We start from the raw sequence: 26,452 nt of genomic DNA on the forward strand, positions 1-26,452 counted from the left end.
ACTAGTTGATTTGTTCATAAGCCAATATAAAAAAACATTCTTTTTGATTGATGTGCAAAAATGTAATGCTTCCAATTTTGTACAATTAAGCGCCATTTCTCCTTTCTCTCCGTCATTGATTTGATAAAGGCGAAATGGCAGAAAAAAAACTTCAACCGACTGCAACCATAAAATTCAGCTTTTACATGAATGCTTGTATCAGTAATGATGAGTACTTTTACTTAACTTTAAGTGCATTTTTTAAAATAGTTTTTACATACTTTTAGTTAATTTCCAATGCATTTTTACAGAGCGGCATCAGCACTTTTTAGTGAAGGCTTTGAATACACCACTGTAAGAGAGATCACAAACGAACAAAATCAATATGTCTAAATCTATGACAAATAACGATTCAATAAATAATTGAGGGTCCACTGGATACGAGAAATAAATTACTTTAAATAAATGGTCTTATATCACTCTCCTTTCTCTTTCTTTGTAGCCTACATTGATTTCTTGTGAGCCAAGTCATGGCTGAGGAATGTGAGGAATTACTTCTTGAAGGCTAAACAGCAAGGCAATAGAATAATCTCCCTGCTGCTACACGCTCATAATGAAGGAAAATGATAACACATCAGTGAACTATTTGTACTTTAGGTGGGTGTGTGTTTGTACAAACCGTGGTGTCCTCAGAACAGGAGGCGATGCAGTAGTCGTTGAATGGATTCCATTTGACGTCTAACACATTTCCTCTGTGGCCCGATATGCGGGGTTGGTGAGGATCCACTTTACCTGTCTGATAAACAAACAAACAAAAGAGGATAAAATACTGAAATATAAAAGCCAAAACATTTATATCATTGAGTTAGTCTGACATTCTGATAAAAGTGCTCTATGTTTTATTGCAATAGACACTTTCATTTATGTACAGTAAATATGTAGCTAGCTAGTTCAGTATTAAGACTGGAAGCAGGGGGAAAGCGCTATATCACCAGCTCATGTTAAGCTCAAAAAGCACATTATACTGTATATTCTTTGTTAAATCTTTACAAAAAAGTGTAAGACAATGAGTTAACCTGTTACAGCCAAATTATATTTTGGCCAGTCTTGGATAGAGTCCTGGCCACTTTATGCTAACTATTCAAATCGGCTGCTACCTCTGCCTACTGTCCGCGTTTGTTGGACACGTGTATAGAAATCAGGAGAAATGGTCTTATTCTTTGTCAAAACCTGGTTCCTACATTAACCATAATGCAACTCAACCACAAACAGGGAGATATTCAGGTGTGTAATGCTAGTAGCAGCTAATGTAGCCTGTAGAGGAGTGGACTGAAGAGGTAAGTAAGCTCACCACTTTATAACTCCACCTCCGTGACGATGTTAGGGGGGTTTCAAACTTGTAGTCTTTAGAATAAGACAATGTACAAACAATGTAGACTCAAATGACGTCCCTTGAGGTAATTTATCGAAATTCAAGCCTAAGACCTGTAAACTGACTGACCAAATAGGCCGAGTTTCCCTTTAATATAAAACATATTTATTAGTGCAGATTTAAAGACAGATAGCAAGCTAGTTTCTAAATATCTTAACAGGACAAGATCTTCACATATGAGTACAAGCTACAGAGCAGTCAAACTCTTCATGACATTTAAATGAAAGTATTCAAACTACAGTCAGAGCTACACAAAATGTTTGACACACGCCCTGGTATTTCATGATCCTGTTACAAGGGAGAAGTCAGAGAGTTCTGCTGAAGATTTTCTGCCTGGACAAGTCTGCTAATTATGCAGTTAGTATGAACAGAACCTTCCTACTGACACACACTCAAACACACCTGCAGGCTTGATTACTGTGTAGGTAAGGTGTGTCTGCATGGGGATGATGTAACCACTACCTGTGCTTTACAGCAAACCTAACATATGCACAAGAAAGTAGAACATAGAAGCACTGTTCTTGTGTTTATGTTTTAACTACTTTCTCCACAGAACTCAGCTCACACACAAAGATGGGAGGTGAAGGGCGGCAGAGGGGGGAAGTTTCACCTCCTCGAGATGGTGAAAGAGGGAGGTCAAACGATGAGTTATGTCATTCCTGAGCACGTATGCAATTCCTGCCCAAGCTAGGAGGCTGGTGATATGTCAAAGATAATTTAAAAGTTGGACACAGACAGAGAGAGGGAGAAGGGAGGGAGCTTGATAAATCGCTCTCGACTGGAGACATACAGCAGGACTGTACATTTTACTGGCACACAATAAGGAAGTCTGGCTGAGTTTATTTGAAGGATCACTGTTGTTGCTGATAACACCGGTGGATGTGATAATATGCATAAATAACGTCATGGAGAGTGTTTGATTGATCATGTTTAAGGTGAAGTTGGTGGGGGAGATAAGGCAGAATAATGATGAGTAAAAAGAAGACCACATGCAATGTTTAGGTTGAAGTTAATCAGCTGCCGGGGGTTTCCTGGTATTTGCGTTGGCTCCACTGCTGCTGTCCTATTTATAATCTGAGAGCAGATCTTTCTTTCCCAGGTGTGCTGTGTGCACGAGCAAAGAGAAACCATGAGAGATGTCGAACACTCAGCAGATTAATTGTTCTTTTTACCAAAGAGAAAAAGTTATTTTAAGTAGAAAAGCAGAGACCTGAGATCCCTGCTGAGACCAAACGCAGTATCTCGCAATGTTAACGGAAGGGAAAAGCATTTGTTATACCTCCCTGTGATTATGGTCCGTTCGATCATTTTATTGTTTCTTCCATGACCCAGTTTCATGAAAATTACAAATCGTAGTTTATTCCGTAATCCTGTTTAAAAAAAGTCAAACCAAACCAAAAACACGACCTCCATGGCCGAGGGTAATAATGTTCTCACCATAATCATTTCTAATGTGAAATTCCATTGCTACACTTTTTTCTGAAACTTCCCAACTTTTGGTCGAAGCTAATTTCAGTTATGGGGAAATGTTTTATGTTGATTTTCCTGATGTCTCCTGTTTTAAGCTTGCTAGGAAGCTAGTTGAAACATTAAGCAGCATAATAACTATGATGAACTACAGGGAACATGACCCAATTTGCCTCGAGCTGGATCAGGTAACTATTTAGGGGAATTTTGTATGAAGGAATGTAAAATGTAATTGTTGTTTGCAGACGTATTTTCAGTTCACCTTTTAACATAATGCAGTATAGCACAACACCTTCCATTACAACCTCAATGATAAACATTACCAACTTTCTGACGGTGTCAACAAATATTGAATTTTCGAAAGCTTTGCAAAAGCACAATTCATGGCAAAGCTGTTGTCTTTGATTGCCTTAGATTGTAAAGTTTATCTTCAGCTGTTTTTCAACTAGAGAAATGTCCATCTATTGCTTAAATGTCTATATTTAGACTATTCCTTGCTTTTTTCTACCCTCATAGCAAAAATAAATGTCTCCCTTCAGGGCACATATCTACAAAACACATCACAGTATCCATTATCAGCATCCTGAATGCTCCTTTAAAAAGCTGACATCAGGGAGTAAAAGCTGCCATGAGATGGAGATACTCACATGATGGACGGACAGGACCAGGAAAGCCCCTCCCCCGGCGCACTCGGTGATGACTGCCAGGAAACGTGGGTTGACGGCACAGAAGTTGTTGTCCTGGACGCTGCGTGTGATTGGCACGCCGTCATAGCAGCTATCCTTGACGGCGGGCTTACCGAACACGTGGCGGAACTTGGAGCTGCGGTACTGAGGACGCCATGTCATCTGAGAGAGGAGGGAGGAGAGGGGAGGAGAGGTCAGTCAAGGAGAATCATCTCTCACAGTCCTAGTGCAAAAAACATGCTTAATTTGCACAAAAGGTAACCTTGCATTTAGGCATTTTTCTGCAAACATTTAGGACTGCAGCACTGCAAAAAGCCTACAAATTCATCTTTGAAAGTTTTGTTCTCTTCTTTTCTTGTTATATGTTTTCTGTTACTGTTTATTTGTGCTCTGCTGCAAGTCCGATTTCCCCTATGGGACTATGAAGAAGAACTGAACTGATGGTGATAGGGCTTTTTATAGGTGGCGATACTGTTTCTTTCCAGTATTAAGTAACCAGATGAGATCGATGTTGCAAAATGTGAGCAGCCAAAGCTGAGAAAAATGCTTCCTCCGAAAAAACACGTATTAAAAGGAACATGCATATGTTTTGTATGAGTAGTTTGATTAGATTAGGGGTTGATAATGACAATATCCACACTCATGAATCATGATTGTAAATATGTTTTTGTTGTAATGTCAGTTTTACTTTGGATGTCAGTGTTATCCTTGATTCATATTGTTTTGGCAAGCAAATTACTTCTTATGCATGAAATATGTTGTTCGTTAAGACAGTCAATTATAGCGGAGAAAAGAAACGTGGGAGACTTCCCAAATACTGGGAAGCCACTTTCTTAAAGCCAGTCGATGCATATGTCATTATTGTGAGAGATAAGTGGCTCTGGTCCGCTGGGACGAGGCCTGGCCAGCCGGCATGTCTGCTCCGCTGCTCTGCCTGCTGCTGCTGCATGGTCATTACTTATGAATTAGCGGAGGAAGAGGAGGTTGAATGACAAGATGTTAACGTACAAAAATGGACCAAAATAACAACACAGAGAGAGCAAGCAAGAAAATGGGCAATGGAAATAGGAAAAAGCAGGACAACAGGGGGAACATCAAAACATGCCGTTTTCTTAGAAATCAAACGCCCCCTCATGTCCTTGAAGCAATGACATCATTCTCTTTATGTCATTGCTATGTTTTTATGTGGCAGCCTTTGTGATGATGGCTAAATAAATATGATGCAAACAGAGTGACATCACAGTGAGGTGTGGCTGCAGCTCTGCCGGCTGCAAAGAAGCTGAGCAGAGAACGACGGATAATCTTCTTTAAGACAAAAAAAAAAAAGAAGGGAGAATCTCAGAGGAGCAGAAAGGCACGGGAGGATTGTGACTCCCGGTGTCTCAGTTTACTCCTCCACCTCTCAACTTCTACCCCGAGGCCATCACAGAGCCCCATGCTGTCACACAGGAATGTTTCCCCTCCTGAAGAGGGGCTCCATTTAACCTCTCAGGTGTTTCAGAGTCAGACTGCCTCTTAGGCACCATCAGTCACATCCATACAGTATGTAATCCTGGCAGCTCAATCTGAAGGATTCACAAAGTAAACTTGTCATGGTTCATTCTTGTCAGGGTAAACTGAATAATGTTTGCATTGCCTCAATAAACATTACAAAAAAAACGTTATCGTCTCTATACTAAAAATGGTCGCTACTAAACAGCACAACAATAACTTATTTTCACCATCTCAATTATTTTGAATAACAATCGTCTATTTAGTGGCAGAAAATAATATAAATGCCAGTCGCAATACAGAGCCCAATAATACATGTAATATTATGTGTGACAAACAGTCCAAAGATATTTAGTTTGATATCATCAAATAGACACTAATGATGATCATAATCTATCAAGGCAACTTCCTTATAGAAGCTTGACATGATAACCAGCAAATAAGGACACCAATAGAAGCACAAGAGGAATCAAACATGACCTCAATAAGAGAAACAAACCTCACTTAAAATGTCTACATTCAAACGATACTAAAAGCATCAAGCAGTCAGTGCAATGCTCAGTAAGGAACATGCACATCTGGGTCGATATAATCAGCGTTCATGTTCTGCTGAGGCTTACAAGACCGGAGGCGGAGGCTTCAGGGCAGAAAGCTGAGACATCTTGTCACATCTACAGCAGGGTGTAATACGGTTGTAATGAGGCAGATAGCAAGCTCCCTCTCAGCTGCGTCTTCAGCAGGTACACAGCAGGGCGGCCTGTCTCCCAGAGCTGATGACGAATCCACTAACTTCTTGCTGATCAGAACACATAAAAGGTCAGAAAAAAAAAACTGTCCTTTTTGACAGAGGGAAATTTATTTTAGTCCGTGACTCACAGCAGAAACCGCAATAAAAACAGTCATAAAACTAAACTGAAAAGTCATTTTTTTTAAGATATACTGTATATATCTGCTTTGCTCTGCCACAGGTCTTTGTTGGGTCTGTACTTGTCTATGGACGTGCAAAGCCTACATATGCACCTATTCCTCACCTACAGGCTGTCTTTTAATCACTTCATAACTCATAAACGCGTACACTACCAGCCACTCCTCTCTCTGGCTTACTAAGGCTTGGCGCTAGAAGAGGGGGAGTTCAAAGTTGACTTACTGGTGTCGCGATATCGGTAACTTAAGCAGCGTCTGGCCCTAAGCTATGAGCAGAGAGACCGTTTGGACTCAATCTGTCCTCTGCAGATGCCCAGGACTTTGGGCCCTTTCCAGTCTTAACGATGAAAACCTCACGACCCCAAACCTGATCCCAAAGTGTATCAAACCAAACATGCACCAGCCCCGCCTCCTCAATCTGTAGATGTAATGTTTTGTAAACGCTCAGAGTGAAATACAAGATGAGGAATGAAGAGGTGTGAACACATGCCACTTTGTTAACAGTATGTGTGTACTCACATTCACTGTGTGTGAGACACACTTCCCTTAGTTTAGACGTTCAGATATCACACACAGATGATGACAGCTTTCACCCTCTGTCCTGTAATAGGATAACAGCAACACTGGTAAACCAATAGCTGCTTCATTTTCTATAGACTAGAGCACACGTGTGAGTGAGTGAGTGAAAGGAAAATACAGCCATGTCTGTGTTTCAGTTTGAAGTGTGTCACTCTGTTTACCTTGAGAATATTTTAGCTTTGTGCATGCATGCATCATATAAATGAGTAAACTAATGATGTGGTTGTATAGATATCCACTTCGTCAAGCGTAATCATATCTTAGTTTCCGTTTCGTCAAAAGCATGAAAGTGCATTAGTCCAACATGCTTTAGTGTAATGATTATATCTTTAATGTTTAAAGGTCTTTTTGAAGCTCTGGTATGTATGATTGCACATTCAGATGTCCAGATTAGCTCACAATAGTCCTTTGTTCTTTGAGACGGTTTTACAGGTGTGATCTAATGATTAACGTACAAAGGAGTCTGTGGGGCAGGGTGAGGATCATATAAATAAACCCAATCGACCTGCTGTGCCATTTTCATATTGTATTTTCAAATTATTAACAGAAGTCTGGTTGTTTTTGTGAACCAATGAGTTCCTAATTAGCATCACATTGTCTTTCTCTGTCCCTTGGCAGCATCTGTGAATCTGTTTGCCACGGTCAATATTAAGGGACTTAAGAAGTGAATTTCTAGTCTAATTGGTAAAAAAGTGGCTCTTTTTCACGGTTCAATGTGGAGAAACTCAGTTTGACACATCTTTCAATAAATCAACGAGTTGGTTAGTCGTGTGATTGTTAGTTGACTGAATTCCTTTAGTTGAGGACAGCCCGAGTCAGTACGATTGCAGAGTAAGGCCAAATATGTATTTTATTTCAAGGAAGGATATAACTCTATAAAAAACTCTATTAAAATATATTGGCAGTCCAGTGGAATTGTGGTTAATGCGAGCACCAGGTTTGGCAAGAAAGTAGTCAACTTTTAATTGATTATAAAGCGGTTATGGATTAAACATTCATCTTTGTTTGTTTTTGGCCATCATTTTTATAATAGTTAGAATGAATACACTAAATGTGGCGAGTCAAAGATGAAGCAGAGAGCAGCTGCGTTAACTTTGAGTGGTATTTATGAAAGACATCAAAATCCTAATTTGACCTTTTTCTCTTTCAAATGCATACCCTGGAGGTTTGTTTAAAACATGTATAATCACCCAATTACATGTGACATGTGCATAGTCTGGCTTTTTTCAACATTACTGCATTTCCAGATCTCATGTGGTGAGTGTACTGTTGTTATTATAGATCGAAATAACCACCAAAACTATGAAAACTCAAAAGAGTACTCGAAGAGAGCAGACCTCCGCCAGGAACATTTCCGTAAGTGAAAAATAATGCGTGTGTCCGCCCAGTGATTCGGATTCGTTCCAAAAATGCTATGACAGATTTTGTGACCCATGCCACACCCTTTAAACAAGATTCATTAAAATTGCCTAAAAATAGTTTTTCCATTATCCAGCGAGAAAACAGAATCAAGCCAAAGAACAGAACCAAAGAAATGACCTCTCTGGCAGAGGAAATAAGAGTGAAGTAAGAGAAAGCTGAAAGAATCCTTTATTGAAGTTCCCATTAGTATATTGAAGCTTTATACGGAGCAGGTATCACTTCAACTAAGCTATAGAAGATTTTTATTTCGAGACTAGACACTGTCAATTCACTACTGAGCTGCCATTTTTATCGCTATCTCCGACTTTTATTTTTATTTATTTATTTAATATTTTATTTTATTTATTTTCTTATTTTTTCTTATTACTATTATTATTTGTTTAATCTCTCAAATTGTATCAGTGTCCTTTGTTGTGAAGCGCTTCGAGATTTGTCTTGGCAGATGAGAAGCGCTATATAAATTACATTTATTATTATTATTAGGCCTACTACTAAAGAAAATCCATCCAACAATCAGAGACATTAGAATGTGTAGACGAATACAACATAATGCTTTATGTATTAATACTATACTGCTTATTGTTAAGTGTGAACACAAATATGTTTAACCCTTTTTTCCCAACTTGCATCATGTGTTGAATAAAGAACTCAGCAAAAGATTTATACAAGGAAATATCTGATCATATAAAAAGCCTAACACATGCCAAGCATTCAATTGCAGCTATTTAGCACTAGGTGCTTTACACACAGGGGCCGTTTCTCAATCTCGAGGATTCTGGCTTCCAAGCCAATATTTCAAGGATGCTACGTCATCGAGTGCTGCTGAAGGACTGTTCCAATCTCCAGCATACTTGGAATTCCACCGAGGCCGCGTCCTTGGTTTGGGGGAAATTTCGAGGCCGCACATGGGTAGACTTCGCGTCTTTAAAATCCCCACAATGTTTTGCACACGGACCAATTTCAAAACCCTTGCGGAGAATGGCTGAACCGACGCAGCACACATTTAAATGTAAGTATGTAGTGGCGTAGAACATGTGTTGGTAAATATGTTACTTTGTTACATTTGTTATCACCAAAAATGTGTGAAAGTAAAGCAAGTTCATAATTAGATAGACATCGTGAGGTATTTATTTTCGGTACAGTTTATGTTGAAACCGTTAGAGAGAGTGGCACACTTGTTAGCCTGTTCCATTCTTCTTCGTTTTCCGAAGCCGTGGCTTGGAAGCATACTTGCTTCGTTTCTGAAGGAAGTGACTTGGAAGTACGCAACTACCAGTAGCGTGGCGTGGGGAAAAATGTAGGGGAAGCCCATTTTTTGGGTCGGGGGGTGGTCAATAACGTAACCAGATGAGTGATTACAGCGCCCGGTATCATTTTACACACATTTGTATCACACAGATGCAGGACTTGCACACGTCTGTTATCTAACCGACAGGTCCGCACGCACTCTACAGCTGAAACTCTCTCCTTATTAATTTAAGCATTTTACTTATTAATGTATTCAGACAATCACACAATCTATGTGATTTTTGGATTTACCGTGCCTCTCAATTGCCCGTGACAGGTTGGCAAGGTCGATGAATCCTGAAGTTGCCCAAGGATTGTTCAGGGAGCACGAATCCTTGTCAAAAAGAAGACATGGCCAGCAAAATAGACGCTGAAGTTTAGCGCTTCCAGTTAGCCACTCCGTGCGGACATAATTGTCCTCATTGAACGTCCGATTCTCTCCCTTTTTCCTCTGTGTACACACAGCTCGAGTGCGGGCATTGGCCTGTCATCTGATTTAATTTTCAGTTGCTGCTGTAGCGGAAGTTTAGTAAAGTTATGTTTGATTAAGTACGCCAAATCTCCACCCTCCATAATGCTTCATTTGCTTGATAATTTCTAACGGCGGTGATGACAGTTACAGTATTAAAACTGATGTTGATGTGATTTGATTGGATGGCAGTGTCCAATCAAATCGCCAGCCGCCAGCCGCCCCTGAAGGGAAGCTAGAGGCGGCTGGCTTCCCTTGGCATGGCCCTGACCAATCACAGGTTGGCAGGGGCATCACGTGGGCCTCATCTGATTGGTCAATCCCTCCATTTTTTTTCACCAAAGGAAGCCAGATTCTGCTGGCCTCCTCTCGCAACAGAGAGTGCAATCTACTGTTTCACCATAACATCTAGAGGGGCGCTGTTTCACTCTTTGTAAAGTACTCAATGAGAATGGGGGAGAGCCGGCCGGCAGCAACACACAGCAAAGGAGAATTATCGAAACAAAACAAAGTGTTTTTATTTATTTATTTAAATTATAACTACAATCCGAAAAAACAGGGGAAGCCTGGCTTCCCTTGGCCTCCGGGAGAAAACGCCACTGGCAACTACCAAGCCAGCATCCTCGCGATTGAGAAACACCCACAGTTTGTTTTGAGGTTGGAGCTCAGAGATCCTGTTCCTCAACTGTGACGAGCAGCTCTGCATGCTCATAGGTTTTAAAACCCACTGACGTGAGCAACAGGATACCGGGCTTAATGAAGAGACCTCAAACAGACTGTGATTCAAAACCTCAAGGCACATATTCCCTATGAATGGTAGTGTTTCTCAGGCTGGAATCCACCATGAATACCCATCTGTGGCGGGGGACGGTGGATGAAGATGATGGTGATGTCATTTTCATTGTTGTGGCTTCAGTTTCATAGTGGCATTTTCTTTCCAGCAAAAAATAGAAAGTACTTCCATGCTTTAGGAAGCAAATGAGCGGCTACTTGGCCAAGTTTGAGCAAATGGATAATTAAACTAAAAAAAGGAGTGCAAGTGAAGCCTGCTGTCAAATAAATCTGTGCTGTGCAGGGAACAGAGGAGCGTTTTATAAAAATAGATTTAAGGCAAAGTGCTGATTTGAAGAAAGATTTTTTTCTTTCATCTTGTTCAAGCCTGTCTTCATGCACATGCACACTGAGCTCACACACACACACACACACACAAACACTGACACACACAAGCACAGTCAGATATTTCTGGACAGTGCTATAAAGAGTAAAAGATTGAGAATTTCACAGACAAATCCACGGGAGAAGGACATGAAATAAAACAGCAGTGAGACAGCACAGAGGAGACAGAAAAGAGTGTGTGATTAAGAAAGAGGGAGTGTGAGAAAGTCAGCTGGGAGTTCAGCGGCACTCACCCTGTCCAGGGAGTCGACACCGGCACAAGACGGAGCAGAGGGTCCTTAAATGACTCTGAAAAAGTTACGTCTGAGAGGAAAACCACAAAAAATCCCCCCCAAAAATCACTTGTCTTCAAGTACATGGATCAACACTGCATCTCCTTGTCAACACACACAGACATATGCATACCAACGCACACACACACACACACACACACACACACACACCCCAACACCCACACACAAAACTATACTAGTGTCCAAGTCCTAACCAAGCTTTGATGTGCACACAGACAGTGAGAGGAGACCGAGGGTGTGTGCGTGCAGCATGAAGCCGAGTGCGTGTGTGAACAAGCAGGAGTGGAGAGTGCAGGAGTGTGTGTGTGTACACTCCCTGAGAGGGAGGTGACTACAAGGAGAGAGAGGGAGCGAGAGAGAGAGCAGGTAATCACACTCCCTCTCGCCACTCCTCCACAGTGTTTGCTCAATCAGGATTTCTTGTTCGATCTTTTAAGGAGAAGGAAAAGAAAGAGGAAGACGCTCCTCTTCAGCCTTGTTGCTCAATACTAAAATGTCCTACTCAGCAGATGTCTTTTTTTTAACACATCTGTAGCTTACAACGACCCATTACACTCATACATTTCTATTCCTAGTAAGTCTGGAGTAAATCGATAACAAAAGTATAAAGATTCAAATCAATTTAAAGTTATTCCTTATTTTCTTTGAAATTCTCTTTATATTCAGATGTTCAGGTCCATACAACCATTGATGATACATCAGATAGATCATCAATAGATCAATAATCTCTTATAGCCACCTTTTATTTACCATCACATTTACAAGTGTCCGCTGCCCAGTACACTGGTTCAGCTCTCCAGCCCGTGGAAGTCATCCCCTCTGTCTCCCCCTTTCAACACTGTATCTCCAATAAACCCTCTGGCCCAACATTAAATTAAATTAACTGTACCTACTTTATAGATTCAAAAATCCTGACTTGTTACTTTTTATCCTTAAGTGGCAGTGTGTACGAGTGGAGGCAGATGTTCTCCACTTGATACACCAAACTAATATTCCCTCTTAATGTTATAATCCCTGGCAGTACGTCTCAAACAGTCTGTCCTCTGTGAAGTGCGATCAAACGCTCCTCAGACATTCAAGTTTTTCAAAATACAAAAAAGGGTGCAACATGCAGTCAAAATGAAATTGGCTGGATTGTTTGGCAGATCGCCCAGCTGCTACAAACCCCATTGAGCCTCTCACATGGCTTCAGCTGGACAGCGGTGGTGATCACACCGAGTCAAACTGTAGCATTACGTAACAGCACATTAGCACCAGAGGCTAATAGAAACCAACAGGTCGATAAGAGGACAGGCTGAACAAGGCCGACCCTTCATGCGGTCAAACGAGGGTGTGGCCGAGGGGCTGATCAATCGCTGTTATTGCATAAACGTGCCTGCATGCACAGCAGTTCAATGTATTCAGATCAACAACAGTATTTATTCCCGTACATGCATGGTCAATTTATAGTAGGTTGTAGATATTCCCGGTTAATTTTTATCCCATTTTGTTGTGTTTCAGATTTGGTTGAATGCCCTTTTATACATTTTTCTCAGTTTTATCCTTAATTTACAGTATTTTCATCTCAGGGCACCCATACAAAAGACACAGAACTGCTCTCATTTTACCTTTAAATAAAGGTTACATTACTAAATATAAGGACTGTTAGTGTGTGATTTGAATCAGAAAAATAGTATTCTAGTACTGCTGTGTCATGCCTGAGCCAGCATTTATTGCTGCAGCTGGCTGGGTTGGATCTAATTTTAGCTGCTTTATAGATGGAGGGTGTACTTTAATCCTTGGGAATGCACCACATTTTGTAAGATGATGTTTTCCTAAAATCAACATGTGTGTCTGAGTGGTTGTAGCTCAAAATTGTACCTAGGTGCTTGGGGAAATGTACCTACAACCACACACACCTGTCTACACACAGCTGATAAACGCTGACCACAAACACATCTCCCCCCAAATACACAACACAGTCCAACGGTCACACACTGTCTCGGAGATAAGAGACAGGTCACACTGGGATATATGTGCAAAGCAGTTGCACATCAAATGCAGGAGTTTGACTTAATAATGTTTTGGGGAAAAATATTGAATCGACACCTAACTCAACATTTATGAAACTACGTTACATTTAAACAGATACTGAAATTACTTTGACATTTTTAGAGATGAAAAATGCCTTTGAGTCTACTATCACAGGTTTAAACCTGTTCTTGGTAAACAAAAAAAAGGTAAATCGCCAAAATCAAAAGAAGCAAGCTGCATAAAGCCGAGTTCATGCTTCACGAGATAAGACAAGGTCATTTAACAAGTTTAATCCTGTTTATGAGGAATGATTATGAGACCAATTACACTTGTTATTAAAACATAATGTATGCAACATTTCTAAAACTGCACACACATCATACAATAAGCCCTATCTTTGTTGCATCTGGATAAAACTGGGTGTGTATGTTTAATTCGTAATGTCGGTCGTCTCGACTGAATTTAATCAGGATCTATCAACGACAGCTTGAGTTTTGGCCATTTTTGGTTGATAGCGGAAATGTTTTTCATTATTTTTTAATATAATTGATGTTCTCCTTCACCCAAGACCTAAACCAAATTTGGTGTTGATAAGTCGAAATCATGTTGGTATATTCTTAGCCAACATGGCACACACACATACTTTTAAATGTAATGCACAGGCCATTATCACTGCGCCAAAGGTGTGTCAGACAGACAGACAGTGGAGTGATCGGCCAATGTCACCATGTAGTCTTTGCTCTTATCAAAGCAAACCGACAGCTTTGATTTATTAACAGAGTGCAAGGCTCTACTTGTCTCATTTAGCTCTTGGCTCTGGATTAAACCCTGGTGTTTCTAGTGTGTGTGCTTTGTGGTAATTATCAATAAGGACAGGGCACGACTCCTGAAAGCTTGTGATTCTTTCCAAAGAGCCAGGATCACAAAGGCTCGCTCTCTAATGACAGATCCCACACTGGAGGACTAATAGCTGGCTGCTGTGAGAAAATAGGCCAAAGCCTTTGACACTACAGAGACACAATGACCTTCGCTTCCTCAATTTGTCATTCCTGATCAGCACTCTGCCTCTGTTTTGACTGTAAAACATCTGGTTTCAGTGCCAAGTGCAATCCTGCGTTTCAATTTGGGGCCCAGGCTACAGAAGTGAGGATTAGGCTTTCTGTACTGGAGTATTTGGGCTTTAAATGCTCAAGTGTTTGCGCCGACTGAGCAAATAGTGTAATCCGCTTCAAGTATATACCTACTGAACAGGTGCAGTCAATAATTGAATTAGTCATCTACTCACGTCCAATGTACATAGACACCTCCATTAAAGACAGCTCAATTTACATCTGTCATTCAGAAAGTAAATAAATGTCAAGGAAAGTTACGGCAACACCTTCTTCGAAATACAAACCATTTGCATCATTTGACATATGCTCAGTAATTGCAGTAGCTCTGTGGGAAAAGCAAGGTCATGCTTTTTCAATTCATCAACATTTGCATGTTTTTTTTAATCATCTGTTTTTCCTGCTTTACTGTGCAGTAAAGCAGGAAAGATACTGATTCTACAAGTCGTAACAAAGAGAAAACACAGGCTCCAACTCAGCCATTATTTAGATCTCAACTACACATCTACAAATATTTGAGACATCTTGCAAGCGCACAATAATTGTCCACGGGAAAACATATTAACACCTCGTAAAGGGATCAAAACAGCTTCACACAATGTCGCAGCTTAAGAGATGTGAAAGAAGCAGTTCATGTTCTTGGTGAAGTTATATCATCACAATGAATCTTAGCCTGTTCTGTTACTAGTTATTTAGTATTGATGCATTCCTATAAGCCTCCAAAAGGAGAGAAAGCACAATAAAAACGTTGGAATTATTGAATATTCAGAGGTTTCTTGGCATTCAATTCACCGGAGTTGCCCAAAGTAGACTATCACACGCATGATTTCATCAACAAAATGTTCGTATTCAAATCCCTTGAACATCCATCAATACAAATCCAAATGTATTGATATTAAAATATAAAATATAATGCTTTCACTACAGAAATGCCAAAAAGACTGAAATGTGCAATAAGGTACATTTCAGTGAATAACAAAACTAACACATGAACAAGTTTGCATAAAGAACCACAGAAATAATATGAAGATACAACGTGAATAATCAAGTTTCAGATCTGTATCTACTCATGTGTCTCAACAGGTAAAGGTGTGACTAAAGTACAGATGCAATCTCTGAGTTTCATCTTTGCAAGTCCGAGTTTGTTTCCAGTTACTGCAACGAAAGAGAACATCAGATGAGCCACAGTGCTGTCACATCAGGTCAGAAATGTGATGACAGCTATGTTGAAAAGGTGATAGCAATCAGGGAGGGATGTGCTCATCAAAAGTCATATTGAAACTATTTTGCTTATGTTTGTGGTTTCAGGTAAAGAGTAAAGGACATTGTGTGATGTTGATCTCACTTCAGGTTAGCCTAAATGAAACATGACTCACATGTTAGCATGCCCGTGCAGCTCACCTCATTCTTTCATATCTGATTCACACATTTATCACAGCTGGTTTTCAGTGATATCACCACCTCACTCACCTGCTTACATCAACTTTGGCAGCAAAAGGCAGTTTGTACAGCCAATAAATCCTGATTTAACATCAAAGAAACACTTCAGGAGAATGCACTTTTACTCGCTATTAAAGATCAAGACTCACTACACGGTCAAATCTGTTATATGTTTGAGAATGTATGTGTGCCTTGATGATTGTAGACATAAAGAATGTTAATATATCAGACAAACACTTTAACGTCTGGCATGAAGGAGTACAACTACAACCAAACATTGGCTGGGTTTGATGGGCTGGAAATGAAATAAATTCCTTTATTGGCTTAAGAGCGTCCAGACTCGAGACGAGCTAGATGGAGGTTGCAGTTCAAATAGATACATTACAGACTGAGAGCTCCAAATACAGTTAAACCTCAGACAACAACAAAAAAGAAGTCCTAAGCCAATTACTTCCCTTTTATTGATTTGTTAGCCATATGAAACTAGAAATAATACACTTTATTTAAGAAGTTTCCCCATCATGTTGTACAAAAGGTATGTGAGGAAAGATCCTGCATTTAACAACTAGAATTCAGATTTAAACAGCTTTTAAGAAATGGTAAGAATAACCTATAGCCTACATCGTCAATAACTATTTGTGTTCCTTGTGTAGATACAGATGTATAAAAATGCCATGAACAAGATCATATTAAGACAAAGTAAATGAATGTTCACTCCTGAAATAAAGTAGTAAAAAGGGGAAAGGACTGCAATTGAACAACATTAAATGTGTCCATGTATCTTCATTTGAAAGAAAAGGGACATAAAACAAAAAGGAAGCAAATAAAACAACTGGCAAGTGTTTGTGTCGCTGTCCTATTTAGGAACTTTCGGCCAATTAAAATCATAAATGTAATTCTCCCCCGCATGAGCTAATTTTAAATCATGGATTATTATGTCACATCAGAGGCAGGAGTGTGTCTCAGGTCGTGGCCTCCAGAGAGTTTCTGTTATCTAGTATTAATTACAACTAAGCCAAGTCGCTCTGCAGACGTTCAATGGCCTCTGCAGCAGAAGCTACTGACACACTTAAAAATACTCATCATCAAAGGGAAGAAGGAGGAAGAGGGGGGAGAAATGTGATGTTTGATGTTCTAAAATTAGCTCAAGATGCACTGTTTAATATGGTAAATAGATTCATTTTATTGCAGACTTTACTACTTGCAATAAATATTAAATGACAAATGGACCGGAGGATTATCAATTATTCAGCAAAGGCAATGAGGTCTCACACAGGGATCCTTAAATTAATACTGTGTCAGTGAACTCTGCAGTCAAGGCCACATCCTAACCATAGTGACTGTAGTCAAGGTGAGTTTTACTTTCTGTGACTCCAGGGGATTAGCTTGCCTATAGACACAGCCTCTCACTATACACAATACACAGACGGCGTGCCGCTGCATTAACGCCCGCTATCAGGCTGAGCGAGGCCGCCGCTATTTTAAGATCGCACACATTAGCTAACTGCATTAGCGTGTTGTGATACTGAGAACGTGCAGCTAGCTGACTTAGCTAATGACAAGGAGTAAACTGAAGAATATCTGGATGGGTGTATAATAATAACATTCAAAAGTTGGCTCAAAACTAAGATGCACTTTAGTTGCCTTTTATTAAAAACATGATTCTGAAATGTACAGTCATGCTAGCAACTTAGCTAAATTCTAACATAAGCATGCTAACACACAATGACAATGCTAAGCTAACATGCTGATGTTTACAATATTCACCATCTTATAATAGCAGTAGTATGTTTGGCAATTATTGGGGATATTTTCCTTATATTCCTCAAATATTAACTAAGATTAATACAGTCTACATTAGTTGACCTACACGCAAGCAAACTTATTTTTCAATTAGACTTACAATAACACGTTTTAGCAACGTAAACAAATTTACAATTACATTATTTGCAGAATATCCTTGACATCAAAGGGCTAGGTTTCTTAAAGGTAAGACCCATGTTAAAATTGTATTTTGGCATAATGATATATGTTGCTAAAAACAAATATTGCACCTCATGTTATTTGGATATTGCATGGGTCCATATTGGGATTTTGATCAAATGTGATTAATTGTTCAGCCCTACTATAAAGGATCTGGCACATAAGCATTGCATTGCTCATGTTGAGTCTAATAAACAAATGCACACAGCTGCCTCGTCAGGGAGCAAACATGCATTTGCTCCGACAGCATTTTCCACGAGGTACAACCATTAAGGCTACTTTAGCGCACTGGAATCAATATGGTGAACACACACATGAACACATCAGTGTAAGAGGCCATGTACTTTATATATACAGTCTATGACTTTTCCTCATGAATAATGAATCAGACTCTGCTGACCCATCTGCTTCAAGATAAAGAACCTCTGACTCTAGAAAACAATAACATGAGCACTCACACTGAAACAGTGCTGCCTGAATAAATACATCCTGTGGCTGCTGATGTACGTCAACAGACGAGTGAAAAATCTATATAAACATTGATGAAATAAAAGCTGGGACCCAACCTTGGGGTCGCAGGGTGGATCTGAGGGGTCACAAGACTATAGTTAGGAAGGATGTCAAACATACCTACAAACATTTCACTTATGACATATTGATAAGGCTGCAATGTTGATTATCAAACAATATACTTTATTACAATATAACTTTCTATATAAAATGATTAATCAGTTGTTCCACAAAATGTCAGAAAATATTGAAACGTTTGACTTTGTTTAATCTTTTCTTAAACTCTTTCTTTTACTTAAGTGTGTGCAAATAAACGGGGAAGCATGATATTATTTAATATATATACAAACAATATTTTTATTTTGTCCACATAAACAAGCATGGTATTTCAGTTTCCCATGTCCAGTTAGCGGCACACCTTGAGATGTGGGTGGAAAATTGTCAGTAACGTCTTTGACCCAAATTAGGTCTGTAAGATTTAAGGAATATATTCAATTGCATTGTTTAATATCGCAATAACTATATTAGTTGCAATACATACTCAGATATTACAGTGTCCTTAGCCTATCTGCTTCTTTCAGTATACTGCCTGACTAAATAAAAAATGCTTAAATAAAAAAAAAGAACTATTTTAGTTACCGTTACAGCAAACTAAAATATATAACGCAGTCGTTTGCTATGTGTTAGTTGTGCAAGTTGACAGCTCAATATAGATAAAGCCTCTTTCCTCACACTGTCACCTCCCCGCAGCCTGAAAACTTGTGCAAGGGCACGGTGAGCTCGACATTGCACAAATCCACAGACTCTCTCTCTTTTTATTTTTTTATGTAATCCCCTCCCTGTTTGCCCCACGTGGGAGCAGATAATCCTCAAACAGGCGGACAGCTGTCATGTCAGAAACGTGCAGGACAACCTGCCACGAGTGATCTGAGTCACAGTGATGGAACCGTAAAGAGAAGAGTGGAAACACAAACATGTCTTTTCAAGCTTTTGTTTAAAAAGTCATTATCTGTTGCAGTGTAAATGCCCCGGCCCTGCAGGGACAATGAACCGCAGGAGCTGGTTGAGTTAAGGGACGCTGGTGTGTGACAATAACTGAGAGAGGTTATTCAGTCACGTGCACACTCTGCGGTTACATAAGAGCATTTTAGGATTTCCTAAACCATTGTCACGAAGAGTACAGTAATCATCCTTAACATAAACCAGCAGCAGATTTCCCCAAAAGCCTTAGCACTCAAATATGGCAGATTTGTTCGAATCAGGTTAGTCGCAATCTTGAGTGCATCCAGTGAGAATAGAAATCGACATTATCAAACATCCGCACTGTCATTTCACAGAAGATTACAAAGTGTCAGATGATCGATCCACTTAAAATTTAAACATCCGCCCCGTTTGATGGAGATGCAAATCAAAATTATGATTAAAATTAAAATAAGGTAAAAGAAAGAAAGCAGACAAAACTGACATCAAACTATTTTAATAATTGATAAAGCAGTCAAGTCAAGAGTTTCTCTTCGCGGTTTGATCAGCAATAAACAAAGTATAAACTGAATATGTATGATTTTTAATCTATCAAAACAAGAAAGATGTCACTTTAAGATGTGGGTAATATTTATGAGCATATTTCTACATTTTATAGACGATTAATCACAACGGTACTTGGCAGAATAATCTAAATGATCTGTATTTGAAGCCACAAAGCAGTGTAATCATAATAATAATACTCTCCATTTGCATCTTTAACCGTAAAGCAGAATTCAAACTGCTCATTTTGATTGGCTCGGATTAATACGAGCACTAGCCTAAGGTGTATAAAGAAAACTAATGTTAGTACGAATCGGTTTGTTGACCTTGCGTCTTTTTTCTTACTTTTAAAACTACATTTAAAGGTGGGGTAGGTAATTCACTTCAGAAACACTTCTTGTTATATTCCATGGAATGCTCTTAACATCCCGATAGCAATGAATATATGAAATGCTTTGACAATAAATACATAAAAACATTTAATCGGTGGAAGCCGTAGCGCTGTAAAAAGCACGACCAATCATCTGAGCCGGCCCGGCTAAAATAACTGGATGGCCTACCTGCCTGTCAGCCTTCCATCTGTGCACAAACTTATCTCGTGCCCTCATTGGTCATGTGCGCGTTCGTGTGTGTTGGAGGAGGGGCTCTGAAAGGAAGTCTGAAGGAAGGGGCAGATTTTTTTCGGCTGAGTACTTTCAAATTCTAGCGCACTCGAGCTGGTTTCTCCATTCTTACCTACCCTACCTTTAAGTATTAGCTATAATCCCGTAATATTGTTCGAGTGGACACTAATCAGCATAGGTTACATGATGTGAATTTAACAAATTGATTGAACTCTAAAATATGCTCTGTAGTGGCCAAAACCCCAAAAAGTTTGTCTTGTAACTCCATACCTCAAAAGTTATTGTTCTTGGCCACATGTAGAGCTTGGGCCTGGGAAGCAGTGTCAGACTCGTAGTACAAAATCCACTGGACGTTTCGGTTGCTTGTCAACGTTTATTTCCAGCAAACATAAAACAAAATAGGAAAACAATATGTAACATAAACTTAAACAGCAGATCCTAATAATCTGTCTTCTACTAAGCATAAGGTTGCGTCTGCGTGTCAATGACGGTATTGCTGCTGCCTGCTGCTCTCCCGTCACACACCGCACCTCCAATTTAAAGCTTTAGCCCCGCCCCCTTCACCTGAGCAGAGCACACCTCTCACTGAAACAGAGAAATGCATTAATAAAGGTTCCAAATAAATCAAAACAAAATAAACTTAAATGCGGCTCCTACATGAAAAGATTATTCATAATAAAGGATGACTTTATTCTAACAAAAGAAGTCAAATCTGTCAACACGTTTCTACATGGTATAATATATGTAAGAATCTCAAAGAGGCAGTATAAGTCTGCATCATCAGGTTCATTGACAGTTTGAGAAGAGTAGGAACAAACAACATGAAGAGGCAGGGGGGGAGGTGGGGGCAGATATTTGAGGCTCCTGGGGGCTTTGTTCTGGAGGTAAAGTCATGTCTGAGGCATCAGGTTCTCCACCACCAACACCACCTCCAGGCACACCGTGTGGTTTGACAGTGAAGCAACGGAGGAGGTGACCTCATTCCGCTTTAGGCTGGTTTTTACTTGTTAGGAAATCATGGGAATCCATGACACACACTAGGGCTGGGTATCTGTTTCTTTATTAGGGATTGATGGAAATAACACAGAAGTCATATTGAAACTTCTTAAGTCAAACAATACCTGCATTTAAACTGAATACTATATTATTACTGGCTGGTAATTATGTCTCACATTATCTCCATACAGGAGTTCATTCCAATACGTTTCATTTTTACATTTAATTATCACCAAGCCCGAAGTGGAACATTTAAACGTTTTTGGGACTGGATGGAAAGACACCAAATCAGTAGAGTCTCAAGACACCATTGAAATGAAGTTTCCACTAAGTTCAATCGCAGAGTAGATACTTAAGTTTAAAAGCTGTGGACCAACCATCATTTGTTCGAGCTGTGCTGCCACCTGGGTTAAAAATGTCAAATACTCTGGTTCCATCGACTCAAAAGTGATTTCTTCAGATAAATACTAAAGATTAGAAAGATGATGTTAACTCACAGACCTACATATTGATCATAAAGCTACGGGATATCACCATCTTGTGTTGCATTTAGCATCTGTACACACACACACAGTACATACAGAGCAGTGTGACCTGGATACATAATGACTGATTTAATTGGTTTCTCACCTCAGTGTGGATTAACACCTAATGATTCAGCATGTACGCTACACTAATACCAGGAACAGTTTGAATTCTCATCAGCTACTGTATGTATCCAAAACCAGCTAATGTACATCCAAAACCAGATAATCCATGATTATATTCATCCAGAATTTTAATTTAATCTATTGATTGTTTGTTTATTCATCTTCGGATAATGGGCATCACAATACTGTGGGGCCCAAGGCAATGTCTTTAAATGTTTGGTTTTGTCTGACAGACCATGACAAAACATCACCTCACGGTCAAATGTAGCAGCTGTACTATTAGGGCTTTCTGATATTTCCCATGATGCTCATCAGCAGATTTACTATGAAGTCAAGGACATTTATATTTTCTACTGAACGCTTAAAAACGTCTCGTTTAAAAAATTTTTTTTAAATCTCATCTGATGTGATGGAAAGCTCCAGATCAACTATTCAATGGGCAAAAATATATTCAATGTGCTGTGGTATTTTTGATTTAAACATGACTTAAAGGTCACCTACCATGCTATTTTTAGGCAATAGCATGGGTCTCAGATATATAAAAAAACATGTCTATGAAGTGTTTTGCTCAAAATACCAAACATCACCCATTCTAGCCATGCCTCATATCCTTCTATTTCACTTCCTGTTTCAAAAGTGCTGATTTGATGTATAAAGCTTTAAAAAAAAAAAAGAATTGATAAAAAAGAGGGGCGGAGCTTGTGCTTGCTCATGCAGGAGATTCTACCGACAGATACTGCCGTGATGAAACGCCATATCATGGATTATCCAGGATTATTTCTGAAACAGTATGGAGCTCAAAGGCTTTCTCTCTTGCCGGTTATACCACAAGGTGAGTTCCTTTGTATTTCCTGCTTCTTCACACACATGCTCTCCAGTACAGGTTAGCTCTGAGTGTTAGCAATGCTAATGTAAACACCGACCATATTACGTCCAAAACAGTCGGGCATTGTTTCTGATAGCAACGTTTCTGATAGTGCCGTGGGTCCGCATTGCCGATATGACGTCAAATCGCCACAAATCTGGATCAGCTCCGTTGTACCCCCGTTTTTAGAGATTTGGGTACGGAGGAAAAGAGAGAGGGTTTTATTTTCTGACGCTGCGTGAGTTCCCCGACACACCGGGGACACATGTTTATGTATAAAAGACATCAAAAAGTGCATTTTGCATGATAGGTCCCCTTTAAACAGTGAATTTATTCTCGCAATTGTACACAGGATAGATATTTTTGCCAAGTATCTTATCAACAAAAAGCCAATCTCTTAGCACAACATGTCCTGATCATTTCGTCAAATTTTTCCATGAGATAAAACACACTACACCTGCAGTACAGAGTGCAAACCACAGAGTATACATCAACAGGTGTCTGAGGTTATTAAGGCACGCCGTTACGAATACAGGTTACAGTTTCTGCGTTTTAATGACCAGTTTATTGCACAACAGCAGCATGGCAGAGGCCAAAACGACCCTCAAGGGCATATTTGCTCAAAAGCACGCCTTCAATTCACAGCAGTAAATAAAGGAGGCAGGACTTTGATGCCTGTGCTGGTTGTGTACCATCTCAGGAACCTGAACTCTTTGACATGGGTACGGTGAGATAAAGCACAAAACAAACAATAAATATCTTAATAGAAATACAATAGAGACTCTGCACTTTTTCATAGCATTCTGCACAAGTCAAAGGTTAGACGAAAGTTGGAGAATCTCAGGTATGTTAACGGACTGTGCGATAACAGGCCAGAGATAAAAGTAGCGTTTTATGGCCCAAAATGAAAATGCACAACAGATTTCATTAGACAGAATTGTATTTAATAAAAGAGAATGCAGTGACTTCAAATACCACAAACTCCTCATTAAAACATGCGTATGAGGCTGTGAGGATGTGTTGTTTCGGCCCAGTTTAAAACCCAGTGAGGTTTATTCTTGGCTGGAGGAGTTTTTAGTTTCACACGAGTTGCGCGCTCATTAGTCTAATGAACGTTTTGGCAGGAGGTCGATGACAGGAGGCCTACAATTAATCTAGAGCTGGCATGCCACCTCCTCACTCCTAATGAGTCATGTTGTCACACTCAACCTCAGCATGATCCTGCCTCTCAGAGTCTGAAACACCAGTCAGGTTTCGAATTGAGAAGCTGGTGATTATGAAACGCAGGTGTGTGTTGTGCAGCCCACACATTTGCATCACACCACATACCAACATCCATTTCATCATAGTCCAAGTAATATTATCCAACATGTCTGCACAAGTGTTACTGACCTCACTGTTAAAGAACTGCAGCACACTTTAGGGTGTTGTTTGAGCTGTACAGTATCTGATACTACTTACTGTTAACACTGACATCTCTCAACACATTTAAAAGTAAACAGGCATTTTTACGTGTTAAAAATAGCTCAAAGTGGGATTTACTGAACCTTGCAAGGAAAATGCAGTTGGGACTTATCTATGTCATCAAATGTATAATTTATCAAACAGATAGCACACGTCCTTTAATCAGAAACCAGTGGATGTCATTAAGCAAATCTGCCACACACAATAATGATGTGGCGTCTTGTTTGTTCACATTAACACACAGCAAAGGTAAAATAGGGATGTGTTGGTTTGGGTTGAGATAAAAGGCTAAACATCTCCACACAGACATCAGAGTGGTATTGATCCTCCAAGTGAATAAGTGCATTTCCCAGAATGAACAACTCCTTCAAGGACTGAACTCTAACTGCAAAGCCAAAACTAATGACATGATCATTTATTAGTGGCATTTAAGAATAAGTGAAATTACTTTTTATCCCCACAACTGGACAAAAATCTGTCTATTGAACCAGGCTAGCGGGTTCCACCTGTTTCCAGCCTATGCTAATCTAATGGCACATTTCCACTGCAGCGGGGTAGCCCCGTTTAAGCGTCCCTAAGCGTCCTCGCTCAGGCCTCGGGCTGCCTCGCTGGCCGTCCGAGGCCGTGGCGCATTTCCATTACAGTTTAGGACCTGGGGTAGCAACAGGTAGCAACGCAGTGTTCGGTCGAGCTCCCGCTGGATTTTATCATCCCCAATGAGATGTAGGAACGTCGTCACCTCCTCCTCGGTCGACCACGGTGTACTTTTCTTTGACGTTGCCATTTTTGTAGCTCCTCCGTTTACAAAAATGTTGTGTATAAAAATGCTGCAAGCTTGCTTCTAGATATATATGCGACGCTAGGGATGATCTTGCGCGCGATCTTGTGACGATTCTCTCTGACCAATCAGCAGTCGAGAGTGTTGACGTCACTAGTTCAGCCCTGGCCTGATAGAACCACGATTTTATGGGGCCGGCAAAAGAGGGAAAAAGTACCCGCTAGCCGGTGCTACGCTGTATGGAAAGGCCACCAAAAACTGGCCTGGCCGCTTGAGGACGATTAAGGACGCTTAAACGGGGCTACCCGCTGCAGTGGAAATGCGCCATAAGATAACCACCTCCAGCTCTGTTCTTAACACACAGACATGAGGAGGAGAGTGATATCATTCATCTCAAATAACTCTCACAAAGAAAGCAGAGTACATTTATGTTCCAAAATGTTGAGAAATTCCCCTTAATATATTATATTGCTTATGTTGGTGGTGTCTCTCCGCAGCTGCAGTTTGAGCTATTGTTAAAACAGAGTATTTTCAGAAATCAATTCATGAAATATAAGCAAAAAAATGTAATATAAAAACATATTTTGGAAGCTGTTTTTTTAAGTCATAGCTTGATTGGATTAAATCAGATTTAGATCAGCACAACACAATATGGCCATAAAACATTTAAATTGAATTCTTGACATAACAATGTGTAACTTCTCCAGATCAAACTAACGGCCTGCGGCTGTTCAAGCGATGCCATACTGAGAGCCTGTTGGCACATAATCCTAATCCACCCACTGTTTCACTTTCCACATGTGTTGACCATTAGACTCGGGTCATTAAACACAGAGCTCTCAAACTGATTTTCCTTTTGTCTTTAGTTTGTTTACGTCCTCCTAGACACAAGTGGGCAAAAACAATGAGTCCAAACCATCTGTTGAACTGTTGGACGGACGGTAGAGCCACCCGCATAGACACATAATGGAGTCATTAATGAGGTGTTGTGGACATGAAGAGGACCCTAACTAAAAGGGGTACACAGAAAATATTCAAGATATTATTTATGCTGATGACACAGATGGAGATCAATTTGAATATGTATTCATTTTTTGTTAGTTTTGTCGGTAGGATGCAACAACAAAACTATAGAAAACGACCATGACTGGTTCCCAATGTGACATATTCAGATTGTTTTGTCAAACCAATAATTAGAAACCAAGAGATATTTCATTTGCAGTAGATAAGATGGAAAAGATCCAATCTTTTCCTCAAGAATAACTCAGCATATTATTATAATGGTGACAGTT

At 39.8% G+C, this 26,452-nt stretch overlaps 1 protein-coding gene across 1 annotated transcript in view; it reads right to left on the bottom strand.

The window, feature by feature from the left end:
• The window catches only part of coro2a (coronin, actin binding protein, 2A), a 39,252-nt gene that overhangs the window by 11,405 nt on the left and 1,395 nt on the right, over positions 1-26,452 (bottom strand). Inside the window, exons 2-3 of the mRNA XM_034231417.1 lie at positions 3,526-3,726; positions 659-775 (exon numbers count right to left, since the gene is read on the bottom strand). Coding sequence (XP_034087308.1) covers positions 659-775; positions 3,526-3,726 — 318 coding nt within the window. The remainder of the gene's footprint in view (positions 1-658; positions 776-3,525; positions 3,727-26,452) is intronic.

The sequence above is a fragment of the Gymnodraco acuticeps genome, unplaced genomic scaffold (genome assembly GCF_902827175.1).
Source record: "Gymnodraco acuticeps unplaced genomic scaffold, fGymAcu1.1, whole genome shotgun sequence".
NCBI lineage: Eukaryota > Metazoa > Chordata > Actinopteri > Perciformes > Bathydraconidae > Gymnodraco > Gymnodraco acuticeps.